The sequence below is a fragment of the Sinocyclocheilus rhinocerous genome, unplaced genomic scaffold (genome assembly GCF_001515625.1).
Source record: "Sinocyclocheilus rhinocerous isolate Xijiao unplaced genomic scaffold, SAMN03320098_v1.1 scaffold797, whole genome shotgun sequence".
NCBI classification, from domain to species: Eukaryota; Metazoa; Chordata; class Actinopteri; order Cypriniformes; family Cyprinidae; genus Sinocyclocheilus; species Sinocyclocheilus rhinocerous.
In genome coordinates, this window is record NW_015632978.1 from 580,869 (window position 1) to 601,278 (window position 20,410).

Here is a 20,410-nt window from a genome sequence, read left to right on the forward strand (position 1 = left end):
AAGGAGAGACTGTGCAGCAAGACTAAATGAGTATGAAGTGATAATATTTTTAAATGACCTGGCAAGATGCCACGGACTTCATACAAAGTGACCCTCACGTCCTTGAAATGAATGACTTTTAATTGGATCGCTGCTCATGCATGTTGGGGTTAACCTACCAGTGTACTGCATGCTTTAAAGGGGTCAAATCATGAGGAATCGCATGTCCTTGCTCTTTTCAGTCAGCTTTCCATGATGCCAAATTAAGTTTAATATTAATTTAAATACTAACAAATTAAATTGAGTGTAGGTTGCAATTATTTCTCAATGAAGTAACCACTGCTTCTGGTTACCTTATTCAAGTCTCTTTTTCATGTTCATATTGTTGTTTTAAATTCAACATAATACACAGCAGCAGATTTACATTTGACAGATTTGGTCACTTGGGTACCAAAATTAGTTGATAATCTGTAATCTGTACGTGGTACCCCTACTGTCACAGATGTAGCTAATAAACCAGGGTTATTGTAGTTAACTAAAACTAAAACCATAAACACATTTCACTACTTCAAATTAAATTAAATGTTATCTGAAATAAAAGAAACGTAACATTTCTCTTTTTAATCAAGTAAATGAAATATATAATACTGCGTTACATGGAAGAGGCAGCTTTTATTTTATTTGGGATGCTTGGATTTCAGGCATCAGAAACCTGAAATATGATTACCCGCATGTTTTTTAAAAATTAAATAAAGTATAAAAAACTAAAATATGATGTTTTTGGCACAAAGGCATTACAAACAGAACTCAGGGGAAAAAATATGATATGGCCCCTTTAAGAAAACATCAAGAATGCACATATGCACACACACAGACAGACATGTTATGAATGTACATGTGTAGGAATGAGTGCGAGTGTGTGTGTGTGTGTGTGTGAGGAACTTTGCCTCTTGAGATGTGCACATCTCGATTTCAAGAGGGGTCCTGGAGCAGTCTGCCAATGCAGGTAAACCTCTGATATCTAATGTTAGCATTTACACCTCTACTACAGCCCAGCCCTAAAGTCAGCACCTACGACCGTCTGCCGCACAGGCAGGGCAGGCCCGACATGCACAGCGCAGCCTAGCCTCATTCCACAATTAGGCTCATCCATCTTAAGAGACAAAGCCAACGTGTGGAAAAACTGTACACCGCCGGCACTCAACGCCTGCTTTAACCCCAACATGATAAAAAACGCTAACGTCTAGCACTAACCTTCTCCAAACAGTCGCTTGATGTTAATATAAGACACGTCTCTCTTCTGGCTCTTCACCGTGTATTTCCATTACATTTGCCTGGATCTTGCTACATTTGTCATAAATCAGGCCTAGTTGTTAGTTCAAAGCTAGTGTCGTAATATCCACTGGTAATACAAACATATTCCACCTCTACTATTCCTTAAAGGGGTCATATAATGAGAAATTTAATTTTACATGATGTTTTCATGCTTTCTATGAAAACTTTGAGAACACAGCTAAAAAAGAGCATTTACTGAAACTAAGCTGTAAAAATATAAAAAATATAAACGCATCAGTACGCATCAGTGACGCCTGTAATTCAATTCAAGTTTATTTGTATAGCGCTTTTCACGATACAAATCATTGCAAAGCAACTTTACAGCAGATTAAGTAACTTGTAACTTGGCCTGTCCTGTCACAGTAATGTAATAATGACAATCTATGGTATATATGATTATTCCTAAACACCAAGTTTGGAAATCCTAAACTCCAAGAGCTACCTAGTGTAAAATGTGTAGAAAATATGTTAAAATGTGCTGATCCTGTTGTGTGTAGCAGAAGAATGTCAACGTTTGATATCAGCGACTGAAGCTTATTTTAATAGTCTTCACATAAAAACTCTTTAAGGATAAGGTGTTTGATTCTTCTATTATAATAATTGCAAGGATAAAATTTCACCCATTAGCGGTGGGCGATATGACCAAAATCTAATATTACGATCTGAGTAATTTTATTCCACGATAACGATATATATCATGATATAGTTGTTTAGTTGTTTGTTGATATAGCTCACTGAAGACAAGTAAACAGTCAGCAATCAAATAAGAATAAGAAACTAATTACAAGCAATAGGACAAAAAACTACAGTAGAACAATTAAATAAAAAATGCTTCACACATTGTATAAAGTAATTAAATGTATAAAAACACTACATATTCTTCACTGTGTAAATTTAATATGCATTTATTCTTATTAAAGTTACGAAAGTGATTTAGTCAAGAGCAGTGAGAGATTTTCTCTCTTTTGTTGTTTGATTAATATGAAAGACAGCAGGAATATTAGACTGCTGTCACTTTAAGAGCTGCCCTGATCCAATATACTTTTACACGTGTTTTCTTTCGCAGCTGTTTGCTTTCACTTAAGACTTACTGTGTTTATGAGGATGCTTGCAAAGACAGGCATTTTGACACATTCAAGTGTGTATTTAACCATTCAAGGTCTATAAATCGGCAAAAATAACTCTCTCAGACAGTGCGCATATACAGCGAAATGAGTTATTTTTCGCTGCAGATTGTGTTTCAATGGCTTAAAATCACTTGTCTTTAAAAAAAACTTGTTTTTTTAAGCGCAATGCTTACAAACGTTACGTTTTCGTGACCACGTAGCACAGTAACGTCACATAAGCGTGTAACTGCGATAGAGACGATAGTCCAAAATTTCTACCGGTATATCACTCACCCCTACCACCCATAGAAACTTGTTAAGTAGGGATGCACCAAAATGAAAATTCTTGTCCGAAGCCGAAACCGAACAAAATGAAACACTGGGCCGAAGGCCGAATACCGAACACGGTTTTTCGAGTTTTTTTCCCCATGCATTTTGCCAATTTTTTTTCACCATTGCATAAATTAAATAGCCAAAATGTGCTTTTTACTGTTTTGTCTTGCTTTTCAAAGAAAAAAATCTATTACAAAACAACAATTTAAAAATATTTAACACTGAACATTTTTAACATTGTAGCAGACACTATACCAACAAAGCACAATTTAACTTAAAGTTAGTAAAATAATATTTTATGGCCATCAGACCCCCTTCTTGAATCAGGCATGTATTTTTTACTGTATAATTAAAAGCAGCCTTGCTGAGAAGAGACTTCTTTTAAAACATTGGAACATATTACAGATGCTAAGTTGAACACTATGTGTGAATGTTATAATAAATGTATTAAGATTTTCCTTGCGCGTTGGACTTTGAACCCTGGTTAACAAGCAGATAGCGTGGCGAGTTCGTGCAGCGCTGTCAGAATACATGCAATGCGTGCGTGTATTAGAAAACATAACGTTCTGCAGTTTATTTACTTATTGTTTAAGGCCATTTCGCGATTTCAATCATCATACGGTAACCAGCAACAATCACCCCTTCCTCTTCTCATCAAAGACATGCAATGCAGTACTAAACAGTCTCTCGCTGTCAGTGCTTGTAATGATTTTTGCGTCTTTCTCTGACAGTTTTAAATGCTTCCACACTGCTGACATGTGTGCTGCATTATAAAGAGTGCGCGCCTCTCACTCTTCGCTGGTTGCTATTTGATGGCGTCATATCATTGTTCGGTACAATTTATTCGGTCTTTTCGACATGAAAAATATTTAAATATTCTTATTCGGCCGAACACCGAAAGAGCTTTTTTTGCTATTTTCGTCTGAATAATTTCGGTTGCCGAAAATTTGGTGCATTCCTATTGTTAAGATTATTCAAAAATAGAATCTAAAATGATCAGAACGTTAATGGAGATGTATTTGATAACTGCTTTCAAGATTGCAGCATTAAACATATACATACTGTATATACAGTATATGTTTTACTTTTCGCAATTGCTATCAGATTAAGAAAAATTTAACCACTGACTTCTTAAAATTTTTATTCACATTTTATTATTTATGAAAGGTTTATCTATAAACTAATACTGTAAAATTACCATAAATTAATAACAGTACTATTTCAACATATGTCTGAAGCATCAGTTGACACCTATAACATGACTCGTCCAGTCACAGTAATGCAATATTGATGAAGTATGATATATACTATTATTCCTAAAGAGCTAGAGTAAAATACATAGAAAATATGTTAAAGCATGTACTGTTCCTGTAGAATCTCTATAGCAGAAGAATCTCAACATAAGAAATCAGCGACTGAAGCATATTTTTAATGGTCTTCACATGAAAACATTTTAAGGATGATGTGTGAAGATTTTATATGATATTAACGGTGCACTAAGCGATTTTTGCCAAACAATGTTGATATTTGAAAGCACCAAAACAAACACGCCCGTACCCCGTCAGGACCTCGCCCCTATTTTGAAATCTCCGCCCCACACGTACGTACGCAACCATGGCAACAACGATCACGGAAACAAGTGAAGATGACACGCAAGCATATTCAAACAAAAGCCAACACGGATAAGTTGTGCGAAACAACACAAAATCAACGTTACTCACTTATCAAGAAGAAAAAACAACGCAACCTCTGTGTCCGATTCCAGGCCTTCCCGCTCCTTGAGTTCTCTCCACCACTGGAAAGCTGCTCAGATATTTACGCGGGTCCTACCTCTTGCTTCTCTGATATTTTCTTCTTTTTTATCTGCCATCTCTCTCTATCTATAGTCGAGCTACTAATATCCGTCCTGTGCACTCAAATTGAGCGCTCTCTTCTCTCTATCATTGCAAGACACGCCCCCTTCCTGCTGATTGGTTACAAGTGTGTTTTGGGACTCGGTCCAACGCTGTGGTCAAAAGTGTTTTTCAAAAATCACTTAGTGCACCTTTAATGTTTGAAATGCCACACATAGAAATGTGTTAATTTATTCAGTAAAATCTAAAATGAAATCTGAAATTATTATCAGAACATTGATGGAAATGTCTTTGATTACTGATTTTAAGATTACAAAAAATACTTTAATGCATATCAAGAAAACATAACATATCCATTGATTTTTTTTTAAAGATATTTTTGTATTCAAATTGTATTATTTATAAAAAAATGTTTATTTAAAAACTAATGCCATAATATTACCATAACAGTATTATTATATTAATAATAATATTTCAACACGTGACTGAAGCATAAATTGACACTCTATAACATGGCGCTCTGGTCACAGTAATGAAATATTGACAAAGTATGAAATATATTATTATTCTTAAATGCTTAAAGTGCTAACTAGAGTAAAATGTCTAGCTAATACATTAAACCCTGTGTTGATCCTGTTGTGTGTAGCAGAAGAATCTCAACTTTAGACTGAAGTTTGTTTTTTAACAATTTCTGATCAGTCTGAGCGGCTCATTTCCATGCAGAATGTTTAATAAATCTATCACAGTGCAATTCAGGCTATTTTTGATGGATGGAGCAGCTATACAAAACAGTGGAAACAATGCGAGTGAGCGCAGCTAAACTTCGCTTCTCATTTCATATGCAGAGGGTGCATACATAGAAGTCATAAAGGCAAAACAACCCATTTATCATGATAATGAACTAAACAACGACTCTTTTATTGTGAAAAACATTACAAACAGCATCAGTGGAATAAATTAAATAATAAAAATATGTGATGTGACCCCTTCAAGTGTTTAGTTTTGCTTCTGTTATGATTACAATAGATAAGCAGCTCATTTTAGACCGAAATGCACAATTATCGGCCGACTCAGTTCAGTTTACATTTCTTCATCTCGCAGAAGCTGTTTGTGTCCCTTTAAATTTTAGGACACAAATCAAGTTACAGAATATTTCAGACGACAAACTCAAGACTCAATTTGTGTTCAATTTGTCTGCTATAAACTAACAGTATTGTAAATTTGTGGACTTGTGTGCTGTGATACTTACTAGTATTATGGCAGATGACTAACGATTTAGACGGCCTCGATGTTAGCATGCACTTACTCTAACGACACGCTGCCTACATGACATTACGGCTTATCTCCGGTAAAAGCATTCGACTCAAATGAACAATATAGAGGAGCAATAAAAAACAATAAACAGTAGGAAAACTCAACTCCCCGCGCACCTTTTTTCCACGAGCTCTCAGTTCGTTTCACTTCATCCAGGTGCTTCTATCTCTCATTCTCTCTCTCTCGCTCTCTCTCTCTGATTGAGTTCTATCTCTCTCTGTTACTGTACGTGTGTATGTGTGTCTGAGTTGTGGGCGGCCTGTAGCCCATGGTGACATGGCTCTCATGTTCCTCTTCTTCCCGTAGGCCCCGGTTTGGCATTCATAGCGTACCCTAAAGCTGTTTCTCTGATGCCCGTGGCTCCGGTGTGGGCTGCCCTATTTTTCGTCATGCTGCTACTGCTGGGACTGGACAGTCAGGTCAGCTCACATATGCAGACATTTTAAGGATCACGTGTGTGGTTTTTATATGATATGAATGGCCAAAGTTTAAAATGCCACCCACAGAAATCTGTGGAAATAAAATTATAAAAAATATTTATTATTATTAGTTTATTTAACAGGGACAATGCAGTATAACATTGCTACAATTTCAAGCAGCCGATGCTCCACATATAGGCTTCTAGCCAAAGGCTAATTTGCAGCCCCAGTCCCTGGTTAGGCTTTTTTAACAACAGTAAAACAATAATCACACAAAAAACTAAGCGAAAGTAAAAAAAAAAAAAGCTGAGACTGTGTACGACCATCAGTGTTCACAAACCTGCTTTTGTTTGAACCACTTTTTTAAATTCTGATTAGTTGCACCTCTTGTAGTGATCCCCTTACTACTCTGTTTTGATATTAATTGGCATATAATGTCTGGAGCAAGATTATTTACACATTTAAAAACCATTTTAATAAGAGACAAATTAATAAACTTTTCAAAACTAAGCAAACTATGTTTTTGTAAAATATTACAATGATGCCATCTATTTGGTTTCTTGTCCAATAGTTTGATAGTCAGTTGAGAAACCTGACTCCAGACAGTCACACAATAAGATAAATGCGAAAAGGCCATTGCATGCATGTATAACTTAGCTGCTTTTAGAGATATATACGGTCTAATCATGTAAAAACAATTCAAGTTTGTTCTGATTGTTCTACACAGCCTCTTTACATGCACATCAAATTTCAAATGAGAATCTAAAATAACACCTAAATATTTACAATTGTTAACTGTCTCTATTGCCTTTTGATTGATCTTAATTATAAAACCACTCATTTTTGCAGCCACTGTGACACACCAGTCATTTCATTTGTTAATATATCTACAGCTAAGCGTGGAGTCTGTGCCGATACATAAATGACCATGTCATCTGCATATAACTGACATTTAGTTTGCTTACAACAATTTGGTAAATCATTGACATATAAGGAAAACAACAATGGACCCAAAATTGACCCTTGAGGGAGACCCATCTCATTGTTTCGTAAAGCTGATCTTGAATTATTTATTTTAACACACTGATCTCGAGATTCTAAATATGATCTAAACCAATTCATTGCCTGCTGAGAGAAGCTAAACAAATTTATGTAGGAGAATTTCATGATTCACTGTATCAAATGCCTTTTTGAGATCTAAAAACACTGCGCCTACTACATTGCCATTATCTAAAGCTCCCTTAATAAATTCTGTGAGAAAGCAGTTTGCCATTTCTGTCGAATACTTAGGCCTAAAACCAAACTGTTTAGAGTGAAGTAGATCATGTTTTTCTAGATAGTTGATAAGTTGTTCAGCTACCAACTTTTCCAAAATTGTAGAGATTGCAGGGAGTATAGAAATTGGTCTATCTGAACCTCATCAACTGATCCTGCCTTAAAAATTGGGGTTATAATAGAAGTTTTCCAATTTGAGGGGAATTTACTTTCTCTAATAGATAAATTATATCAAATTTACAAAGGGCTTTAGCAAACAAGCACTATATTTTTTTACGAATGCGGTATCCATTCCAAATATATCCTTAGCCCTTGAATTATTCAATTGATTAATAATTTGAAGTATCTTATCTTCATCAACCTCAGAGATATAAAAGGATGAGGGTGTGTCATTTATTGCATTTTGAGGTAATTGTACAGGTTCAAAACATATAGCAAGCTCTTCCACAGACTGGATAAAATATCTATTAAATTCATTGGCAATTTCAGTGCTATCAGTACTAAGTCTTCCATTTATGCACAGCTCCAACAATGGTTTTCTTTGTGTGCCTTCTCGTTTAGAAAGTTTGTTAATGCACTTCCAAAGAGATGAGCTATTTCCTCCTGATTCTGCAATCAATTGCTCAAAATATGCAGTTTTCGCCTTCCTCATTTCACTAACTACTTTATTTCTTAACGATTTAAAACTTAGGATAGCTGTCTGTGTTTTTGTAAGCAAAGACTTTTTCAAAGCAAGATCTCTCTTTTTCATTAGTTGATGAATATCTGAATTTAGCCATGGTAGGGATGCACTATTTTGTCTACATTTTAACGGTTGTGTATACTTTTGAATAATTTTTTCAGGTGTTCGCATCACAATTTCAGTTTTTGTCCAGGTCACCAATTTGTAACGCATCATCCCAATTAATATTTTTTATATCATTTTCAAATCTTGTAATTTTACTCTTAGGGATGCCTACTACTCCTGGTTTAAAAGTTTGGCGAAAATTACTCTGCAAACGTTTCTTTGTTAATTTTCTAACAACCAGGATTGTGTTATGGTCGGACTAACCTGTCAGAAGATTATATATTTTTATTACCCTTTCAGGTTTATTTGTAAATGCCAGATCAATAAGAGTTGTACTTGTTTTTGTTATCCTTGTTGGACCTTTTATTAACTGGTTAAATTTATGTTTTGCTGTAATTGATTTCAGTTTTTGCTTACTACGTTTGTCTGACCAATTTATGTTAAAATCTCCAAATAAAACAGTTTCAGTACGACAATTTAAAAACTTTAACATTTCCTCTAAATTATAAATGTATCAACTGATTTTAATATTTTTTATTAATATTTTAGTATTTATAAAGTATTTATAAAAATATTTATCTACAAACTAATACTATAATCTATAAAAATAATAATTATAATAGCTTGTCACTGGCAGTTTTTTTCTAAATATTTTCTAAGTATATTATTAAAACTAAAACAAAAAAAAAATTTAGTTTAAATATAATTTTCGTTAGTAAGAAACATAAACATAACTTAAACATAAGAAACATAAATTATTAAATCTAAGAGGTTTTTATTTCAGTTGTCAGAGGACATTTTCCTTTCATTTGCTGGAGAACTGCCCTTGTGTGTTTTTGAGTAAAATATCACCACGCAACTGAAAATATTTCGAGTTTGATTTTGAAGTGAGCCCATTAATAACACATTTGACCCCTTTGTTTTTTTTCTGCAGTTTGTTGGTGTGGAGGGTTTCGTAACTGGCATTCTTGATATTTTCCCTGGAAAGTATTACATGCGCTATCAGCGTGAAATCGCTGTGGCGATCTGCTGTTTATTATGCTTCATTATAGATCTCTCCATGGTTACACAGGTGAGTCCTCTTTATGAAACACCGCTTCATCAGCTGTGAGAATATCAGCATCAGTCGTGTGGCTCGCCATTAGTCAGATAAGAATATAATGGTTTGTCACAAGTCCTTTCTCTGGGTATTAGATCATCACGCTCTCATTCAGAGGCTGATCTTTCTTCAGTCAAAATTGCTGCCGTATGTGGGAGTGACGTGACTCATAAAGCTCACAGTGACTCGAAGCTTTACACAGAGAAACTTCAAAGAATCAAAGTGAAAATAACCTGACAAGTAGCATTTGTGATATTGATTCATTTGTGTTTTTCAAACACAGATGAAGGTGACAAATTGTTGTGAAGACAACATGAAACAACATTCATGACGCATATAATTCACTCACCTCAGGGTGAAACCAAGTATTAATAATGCAGGGTGGAACTAGGAATTTGATCAGTGAGCTATAATATTACTGGTTAATATTAGTTTTTGATTATGGGAAAATAATAGGAAATATAATTAAAATCAACATTTTGTAGTTGCAACCTCCATTGTGGCATATTTTTGGTTTATAAAATGTCATTTATTTCAGGTTTAGAGCTTGAAAGTAACAAAATTACAAGTCAGGGTTTGTGTTTATGTCCTAAATTTTGAAAGTGCAAATCTCATATAATATGAATATAAAATTACAATGCTCATATTATATTTAGTTTTAATTTTCTAAATAAATGCTGTTCCGTTGAACTTTCTATTTATGTATCAAAAGATGCATAACATTGATAGATATAAAAAATATTTCTTAACAGCAAATCAGCATATTAGAATGATTTCTGAAGGATCGTGTGACACTGAAGACTGGAGTAATGATGCTGAAAATTCAGCTTCGCGTCACAGAAATAAATTACATTTTAAAATATATTCAAAACGAAAACCGTTTTTTTTAATTCTAATAATATTTCACAATATTTTTACTGCAAATGAATGCAGCCTCGACTGGCATAGTAGAATTTTTTCAATAATATAAAAAATATATATATCATACCAACCCCAATCTTTTGTATGCTTGTATATATTTATTCTACCACTATATTATTCTACTATTTGTGGGAAATTTCATATTTGTATTTATTTTTTCTCTGTAAAACAACATGACTGATTGTGAGGCATTTATGAAGTAAAACGGGTCTATTTTGATTTCATATCCAGGGAGGGATGTACGTCTTCCAGCTTTTTGACTACTACTCAGCCAGTGGAATTACCCTACTGTGGCAAGCATTCTGGGAATGCGTGGTTGTCGCGTGGGTTTATGGTGAGAATCTCTTCATGCAGTCTCATCAGTTTATCAGGAGTACTGTAGGCATTTCTCTTATAAGAGTAGCTTGTAGGACCCTGTGCTGACAGTAACACTGCTGTAATCCCACACACACCCAAAAGAGCGCTGACTTCATGCCGCTGTGTGCAGGTGCTGACAGGTTCATGGATGATATTGCCCGTATGATCGGTTACCGGCCATTCCCGTGGATAAAGTGGTGCTGGTCCTTTATAACTCCATGTGTTTGCATGGTGAGTGCTGGAAAATACTCCCACCTGTTCACGCTTTTTAAAAGTGGTTACGTCTGTCAATATTTATGCCATTTAACCCCTCCTTTTGTGTTCAAAAACTGGATATAACTTTTGTATTGTGGGTCAAATTGAGCCACATTGGTTTCCATGCAATTTGCCAGAAATCAACACTATGAAAAACAAAAAAGATTCATGTAAACACAGAAAACCTCTTGTAGCTTGTCAGAGAGATTTAATAATTCCCATCTATTTCTATTGTGTTAAGGGTCAATTTGACCCATATATTTTTGTTCAAAATAAGCTGCACTAAAAAGACACCAAAAAAAGATGGGGTTCTTTTGTCATGACCATCTGAGTATATATTGGGTTATTTTAGTATCATTAAGATACTATTATAGCTTTTATTTTATTTATTTTTTATATATATATATTTTTTCTGTTTTCATTTTAATTCTCATTAAAGTTTTAGTAATATTGTGTTTTTGTCATTTTTGCATTAGTTTTCTTTTTTAAATATGTATATATAATTTTTTTAATAATTTTCATTTCATTTTTACTTTTAGTTATTTTAGTGCAATAAGCGTGACTCATAAAGCTCACAGTGACTCGAAGCTTTACACAGAGAAACTTCAAAGAATCAAAGTGAAAATAACCTGACAAGTAGCATTTGTGATATTGATTCATTTGTGTTTTTCAAACACAGATGAAGGTGACAAATTGTTGTGAAGACAACATGAAACAACATTCATGACGCATATAATTCACTCACCTCAGGGTGAAACCAAGTATTAATAATGCAGGGTGGAACTAGGAATTTGATCAGTGAGCTATAATATTACTGGTTAATATTAGTTTTTGATTATGGGAAAATAATAGGAAATATAATTAAAATCAACATTTTGTAGTTGCAACCTCCATTGTGGCATATTTTTGGTTTATAAAATGTCATTTATTTCAGGTTTAGAGCTTGAAAGTAACAAAATTACAAGTCAGGGTTTGTGTTTATGTCCTAAATTTTGAAAGTGCAAATCTCATATAATATGAATATAAAATTACAATGCTCATATTATATTTAGTTTTAATTTTCTAAATAAATGCTGTTCCGTTGAACTTTCTATTTATGTATCAAAAGATGCATAACATTGATAGATATAAAAAATATTTCTTAACAGCAAATCAGCATATTAGAATGATTTCTGAAGGATCGTGTGACACTGAAGACTGGAGTAATGATGCTGAAAATTCAGCTTCGCGTCACAGAAATAAATTACATTTTAAAATATATTCAAAACGAAAACCGTTTTTTTTAATTCTAATAATATTTCACAATATTTTTACTGCAAATGAATGCAGCCTCGACTGGCATAGTAGAATTTTTTCAATAATATAAAAAATATATATATCATACCAACCCCAATCTTTTGTATGCTTGTATATATTTATTCTACCACTATATTATTCTACTATTTGTGGGAAATTTCATATTTGTATTTATTTTTTCTCTGTAAAACAACATGACTGATTGTGAGGCATTTATGAAGTAAAACGGGTCTATTTTGATTTCATATCCAGGGAGGGATGTACGTCTTCCAGCTTTTTGACTACTACTCAGCCAGTGGAATTACCCTACTGTGGCAAGCATTCTGGGAATGCGTGGTTGTCGCGTGGGTTTATGGTGAGAATCTCTTCATGCAGTCTCATCAGTTTATCAGGAGTACTGTAGGCATTTCTCTTATAAGAGTAGCTTGTAGGACCCTGTGCTGACAGTAACACTGCTGTAATCCCACACACACCCAAAAGAGCGCTGACTTCATGCCGCTGTGTGCAGGTGCTGACAGGTTCATGGACGATATTGCCCGTATGATCGGTTACCGGCCATTCCCGTGGATGAAGTGGTGCTGGTCCATTATAACTCCATGTGTTTGCATGGTGAGTGCTGGAAAATACTCCCACCTGTTCATGCATTTTAAAAATGCTTACGCCTGTCAGTATTTATGCCATTTAACCCTTCTGTTGTGTTCAAAAACTCGATATAACTTTTGTGTTGTGGGTCAAATTGAGCCCCATTGGTTTCCAAGCAATTTGCCAAAAATCAACACTATGAAAAAGATTAATGTAAAAACAGAAAACCTCTGTTGTAGCTTGTTTGTTATCTGAATATATATTGGGTTATTGTAGTATCATTGAGATACTATTATAGTTTTTTTTTTAAATATTTTTTAAAATATATTTTCTGTTTTCATTTTAATTCTCTGTTTTTGTCATTTTTCATTAGTTTTTTTTTATATATGTATATCTTTTTTTTATCATGTTAATTTCATTTTTACTTGTTATTTTACTACATCAAGATGAACTAACTGAAAATGAGATAATGCCATAAAAGTAGTTTATATTTTATTTCAAGATGTTTTGTTTCAAGTTTTAGTGAACTATAATAACCCTGGTATCTAACATTAATTGTACTTAGTGTAAGTAATATTTTTTTGCTATTTGTACTACTTCTGCCTTTTTATAATTTGTAATTTTCTTGTAATTGAGATCCAAAAAACTAACGACCAAAAACAGTGAATTTTCCTTGGAAGTCTTCAGTTTCGAATAAACGTTGAGTCTTAAATTTCATAAAGTCTAATACAATAAAATATATATATATAATACAATAAAAAAATACAAAAAATAAATACAATAAAAGTTTTTTAAACAGCATTTTTTTAAGTGTTGACAAAAATTGCATGGAAACCAAGGAGGTCAATTTGACCCACAACGCAGAAGTCGTCACAAATTTGTACAGCCTTTCCAAAACATCTTATGTGTCAAAACTTTGCATGCTCATTCATGACCCTAAATGAGAACTATTTACAAAATGTCCAGAAATAAAGGCAGTTTGAAAATCAAATGTGGGTCAAACTGACCTAATCAAGGTTAATTCTATAAAAAGACCTGCTAGACTGCTGCTCCTGTATTATTCAATTAGATTGTTGACTCTGATATTGTTCTTTATGTCTTCAGGGTATCTTTCTATTTCACCTGCTGAACTACAAGCCTCTGACCTACAACAATGTGTATGTGTACCCGTGGTGGGGAGAGGTGATCGGATGGTGTCTGGCTCTCTCCTCCATGCTCTGTATCCCCGTTAGCCTTGTGTACAAGCTCGCTGGAGCCAAGGGAACATTCAGAGAGGTTTGCACCATTTCAACCTATTCAAACCACTGCTCCATTAGCCAACACATAAGAGGTGTAGAGAGCATTGAACGAGTAGCTTTGTTTGTGCATCATTCAAATTCTGAGTATCGGCCCCACAAACAACAGTTAGTGCAAACAGTCCAAAAACAGCAGTTTATTGTAGCTGTCGATGCATGGGTCAGTTACCTCACTGAAAAGCATCAGAATTACTCATGAAAAAGCGATGCGTGTATTTATAGTAACTAGGCTAATGGTTGTCATTCTTCTGCAGATAGACCACAATGCTTCAACCCCTCAGTGTTTGCTTCCAAACACACACTGAATACAGTTGAGGTCTGTGGCAGGTATGTGTAGGAAAACTAGTGCAGGATGCTGGAGGAAATGGAAAATAATAGGGCTGTCAGTCAAATGAAATAGTAATTGTGATTAATCTCGCGCTTTTATAGTGCGGTGAGGCATTCCGTTACTTTTTAAGGAAAGAAAACTAAATTTTATTTTGGGGTTTAGCAATTTGTGAGGATGACACTTGGAAAATATGCTGATATCTATATAAGAATACAGGCCAGAGGGAAATTTGCTCAGACAGACTAAAATCAATCAGATTATTATTTCTCAAACTGCATCGCAGCAAACAATGGGGTTGTGATGGTGAGGAAATTTTTCCACCAGTTAATCGACATGTGACAACACCGGTAATACCGGTATCACCGTTGGGGTGGGGGTGGGGGTGGGGTGGTGTTAGTTAGTTTGAGTTTCCCTCTTTTCTTCACTTTCAAATGGCTTGTAAAAGTGCCGTGCGCATTTTACTTTCACTTTCAAATTAGCGGCAATTGAATTGCCACAATTCGGCATTAAAGGGGTCATATGATGCGAATTCAAGTTTTCCTTTCTCTTTGAAGTGTTACAAGCTGATTGTGCATAGATAAGATCCCTGAAGTTGCAAAGACTGAACTGGACTAAATGATTTTTGTTACTATAAAAAAATCAAAACGATGGTGGGGGGCGGTGCCGCGGTAGGCAAATGACCTAACCGGTGTTGCGGTATAACCGAAAACACCGTTTATCGCAGCAAGCCTAGCAAACAAGAAATGTAAATATGGAGGTCAATGTAACTCTGCTGATATTTCATTTGTTGAGCTTTATTGTGTTGTTTTAGTATTATTTATACTATTATAGTATGTATTAATAAATTAAAAATGTGCTTTATTTTTTATATTTTACGATTTAATTTAAGTTTTAGTAATTTTTTTCTATATTTATTTTTTGCTTTATTTTATCTTTTATTTTATTTATTATTATTAATTTTAGTTGATGTGGGGGGAAAAAATATAATTTTTTTTACCTCATTGTAATTAAACAGTAGAGATGTTGTACTGCTGCATTACCTCGTATTAATTTTTGTTTTAATTCACCTAAAATTAAGGAACAATTTAATAAATCATAGTAACAAATGAAGGTTTTTTTAAAGTAATTTTTATTTGTGTTTTATGGTGTATTTTTTATGTCATTTACAGTTTCTCAAAACTTTAAAAATGTATTAAGTTTATCTAATTTTTGCATTTTATTACTGCTTCTGCTAACGAAAAAATGCAAAAGAACAACCGTACAAAGAATAAATCTATGTCTGATTTATAAATAACTGTAAACCGTCATTTGCAAGTGTTAACTCCGTCAGTCCTTGAAAATAATGTGGGATAACGTGGGGAAACCTACTGACACACTAAATGGAAATGTCAGCACAGATTTGTTGACACAAAGCTTAGTCTGATTGTCATTAATTGTAATTTTCACAGCTACAATAAATGACTTGTAGTTGTCTTCTCTAAACTAGCTTGATTTTATTCAGAATGCATACATTAGGACTACATGAGCTGCTTCAAATCATTATGTGTTTTCGTTTTTCCTGCATGCAGCGCTGGGAAACTCTGACCAAACCAGTGTGGGGAGCCCATCACCTCGAATACATGGCCCCTGACACTGACATTAAAAGCCTGGCCTCTCTGTCTCCTGGAACGGAGGAGAACAAGGTGATCATTTTTGAGAGTGTTATGTAGGTCAAAGGGAAAGCTCCCTCCAAAGGCAAGCTGGTTGAAGAAATCGTCAGTATTTTTTATTTTTTTTTTTACATTTGATGGAATTCTGCATCATCTTACAGTCTTAAAACAGCTGATGGAAATTGACGGTTACTTTTTGTTTCATCATACTACAGATCCTCTAGCAGATGCTCTTCCACCTGTTAAAACTGCAAACTATATACATGATTTTTAAGAAAAATTATGTGCAAAGTTTATTGCAGATATCAAGATTTGCGGGGCAAAATCAGCATGTCTTTGGAGGGGACAGTATAGTGTAGCCTATAACATTATTTCACAGAGCGGCAGAATTCCCACAGGCCACTTTCCTGAACGTGATATGGGTCTCTTTGCACTGACACGAGAATCAAATCTGAGCAAGAAGCACATGGTTAAAATGAAGCAAAATGGGAAAAAAAAAGATTTACAAATGCATCCTTGACTTAAATTGGCCCAATACACATATACACACACACGATAGTCTCAAATTCATAAAATCTCATGCATATGTAAATTAAAATAATGTACACTTCAATAAACAGTGTTGCATTTAACTGATCAGCAAACACAGATACAGATGTAACAATCAAACTAAATGTGTCTTTGCAGATTTCACGTCAATAAGGCCACATGTAGTTGCCAAATGATGAAAACTCATTTCTGTAGCTTTCTTTTGATGTGTCTTCGTCTGAGACAGTTGACCTCAATTCCTGGTGCGTGATATCACAGCGTTTACTGGAAGTGCCAAACAGAGCGCGACTTCCCATCTCTGCTCAGGCTTGTCAGGAGATGGTTTTGGTTGCCATAAATAAAATCAATATCTTCCTAGTTCATCTGAAATGTACTGTGTGCTCGATCTATCCTGCACATCAAGAGATGTGTGTTTGGAAACATCTAGAGAGTTTTTAGCAGACACAGGCAGGATTTCAACTGAAGAAGTGGCACTTTTTTAAGGTGCTTGTAGGGCTGCACAATTAATCGAATTTCTAATCGTGATTACAATTATGGAATTATGGACGCCACAATTACGTAATCGTTCTAAGTGGTGCTTGTGAACCAAAAGTTGCATTTTATTAAAGTCAACATGAAACATCCATTTTTCACAATGCAATTAATCATTTATGTGGTTTTACTCTGAATAACATCACTTTACTCAATTAAAATGGGCTTCAAGCAACGTCTCATGCCGACTTTAATTAGAAGTTTACAATTTTAGTTTCAGTTCTATATTTTGAGTGCCAGTATTAATATGATTTCTAAGATTTTTAGTTTATGATTTTAAATCATAATGGAAACGCAATGGAAGTTATTTTTTTTTAAATGCAAAAAGCAAATAAAACATTGTAAAGTTTCACAGAAATGCATATTATCATAAAGATTCATCTAGCTTTAACTAACAATTTAATAACTGCAGACAGTAGTAGGAATATAAGAGATAAATGAAAAGACAACGATTATTGAAAACACAATTTGAAATGTTTTCCACCTGGTAGAGGCAAGTTTTTTTTATTTTTTGCCAATGTCAATTTTGCAGAACACTAAATATCCGAGAGGAGATCTTGATCTCTGTTGTTCTGCTGTAAACACGTTGCAGTTTTTGACACATAGTTGCCAAACTTTGCCTTTATTTGTCTTCATTGAGAACCGATAGACAAATAGCCAAGATTAACCGACAAACCGGCCTCATTCCGACCTGTGGGAATTCTGCCCTGAAGATAATCAACTCAAACACTAAATCATGTACAAATTAGACTACATAATGTAAGGCTTCAGAATACATTTGCACATTGTTGTAAAATAATCTGCTAGCACTTTTTAATCGTGTTAGAAAGTTTTTTTCTTCTTCTTGTGATTTACATACTGTAAAATAAATCAGAGATTTATTTTGTGAAGGCTATTATTTTGCTTATATGCATATAAATATAAATACATATTGATATTTGTGTGTTATATTTTAACGTTTGATGCTGTATGTACTTTTGATAAAGATGATAACATGGAGTGGGAATTCTTAGTGAAATGCTGCAAAGCAGTTGCCGGGAGGCATATGAGACACAGAGACACACAAACTTTGTTTTATTTGAAATATCAAGTGCTGCAGTTATTAAATGTTTTAGATTGTGTGTGTAAAACTCCAGTATTTTCTGCTGACCACCCAGAATCCAGCTCGATTTGGTTTTCATTGAACATCTAAATTGGAGACGGCGCTTACATTGTTGTTTTAGTTATAATTTAATCTCTCACTGTAAAATACCCATAAACCAAATGTCTATGGTTTTGAGGAACACTAGAACATTTCCATTAAAAAAAAAACATTCAGCAGTTTCCCCCTTAAATGGGTTTATATATATATATATATATGTGTGTGTGTGTGTGTGTGTGTGTGTGTGTGTGTGAGTGTCCATTTTAGTGGCACATCCATTCATTCCCATAGAGTTCAACATGCCTTTATGAGTGAGAATGAAATTATCTAAGTGCCCCTCAGACATCTGAGGACTAAGTTAACCTCCTCACCGCTTCAAAATTAGAGATACTAGTTTACCAAAGGCCTTAATCGTTAACCATTTAGTCCAATTTCAGTTAAAGGAATAGTTCATACAAAAATGAAAAATTGCTGGAAATGTACTCTCCCTCAGGCCATCCAAGATGTAGATGAGTTTGTTTCTTCATCAGAACAGATTTGGAGAAACTTAGCATTACATCACCAATTCCTCTGCAGTGAATGGGTGCCGTCAGAACGAGAGTCCAAACAGCTGATAGAAACATCACAATTATCCACAAGTAATCCACATGACTCCAGTCCATCAATTAACACCTTGTGAAGTGAAAAAACATGTGTTCGTAAGAAACAAATCCATCAAGATGTTTCTAAAATCGGTTTTGCGATAGTGATGCTTTGATCAGCTCTTTGAGCTCTTATTCTGATGGCACCCGTTTGATAGCATCAACATGTTGGATGGCCTTAGAGTGAGTAAATTGTCAGCTATTTTTTATTTTTGGGTGAACTATTCCTTTAAACAAGTCAAACTGCAAAGAAAGAATCCGTCAAATCAAACACTAATTCTCACCATCAGAAAAATTCATTTCTTTCCATCCAAATAAGCGCCTGGGTTGGTCAGTAGATCAATTATTAAATAGTGATCACATGTAGAAATGTTTATCTAGAAAAAATACATGTTAACAAAATAAGAAAAAAATGTTTTATGTCATTTATTATGCTCTGCCAAATGTTCTCGACAGTATCTTTGCACTGAAGGTTTGCTGAATGTTTGTCGAGCTATAGAGAGCAAAAATTTCACAACGTCCTTAAAGCGAACGGTGAACAGCACAGTAGACCGTCAAATCAAACACTAATTCTCACCATCAGAAAAATTCATTTCTTTCCATCCAAATAAGCGCCTGGGTTGGTCAGTAGATCAATTATTAAATAGTGATTACATGTAGAAACGTTTATCTAGAAAAAATACGTTAACAAAATAAGAAAAAAATGTTTTATGTCATTTATTATGCTCTGCCAAATGTTCTCGACAGTATCTTTGCACTGAAGGTTTGCTGAATGTTTGTCGAGCTATAGAGAGCAAAAATTTCACAACGTCCTTAAAGCGAACGGTGAACAGCACAGTAGAATCACAGCTGAATCAATCTCAGAATACAGTTCATTTATTAACTAAATTAGCCTGTTTAATGATTCCAAAGACTTAGTTACAGATTCAGTAGAACCAAACCATAAAGCAGACCTCGAGAGGACCATCTAATGAGAGAGTCCAAAGCTTTGGGTGACGATACTGTCTTGAAACATCACAGTTGACCTGGTTATAAGCTCATTGACGTCTTTCATTCTTGTGGTTTGTAACACACTGTGATGTAACCATGGTTGTCCATTTTTAACTCTAACAGTAGTAAAGCTAAAGGTAACTGTACCGTGTGTGTTAGTGTCCCATCTAACAGGATCCCTCTCATGTAAGAAGGGCTTCATGCTCCACCACTGTGATCTTGTGCTGATCCACCTGCCCAAGTAAAAGCAACAAATGGCAATAAACTAACTCCATGAAAAATGTCTCATTGCAATTTTTTATTGTTGTGGTCTCAAACACTGACCAAGGAGAAATATATTATATATATATATATATATATATATATATATATATT

At 34.4% G+C, this 20,410-nt stretch overlaps 1 protein-coding gene across 1 annotated transcript in view; it reads left to right on the forward strand.

The window, feature by feature from the left end:
- Window positions 1-16,672, forward strand: part of LOC107743095 (sodium- and chloride-dependent creatine transporter 1) — a 36,188-nt gene extending 19,516 nt beyond the window's left edge. Inside the window, exons 8-14 of the mRNA XM_016556208.1 lie at window positions 6,227-6,339; window positions 9,336-9,473; window positions 10,653-10,755; window positions 10,909-11,009; window positions 14,016-14,186; window positions 16,103-16,216; window positions 16,399-16,672. Of these exons, the coding sequence (XP_016411694.1) occupies window positions 6,227-6,339; window positions 9,336-9,473; window positions 10,653-10,755; window positions 10,909-11,009; window positions 14,016-14,186; window positions 16,103-16,216; window positions 16,399-16,407 (749 nt within the window). The 3' untranslated portion in view covers window positions 16,408-16,672. The remainder of the gene's footprint in view (window positions 1-6,226; window positions 6,340-9,335; window positions 9,474-10,652; window positions 10,756-10,908; window positions 11,010-14,015; window positions 14,187-16,102; window positions 16,217-16,398) is intronic.
- The last annotated feature ends 3,738 nt before the right edge of the window (window positions 16,673-20,410 follow it).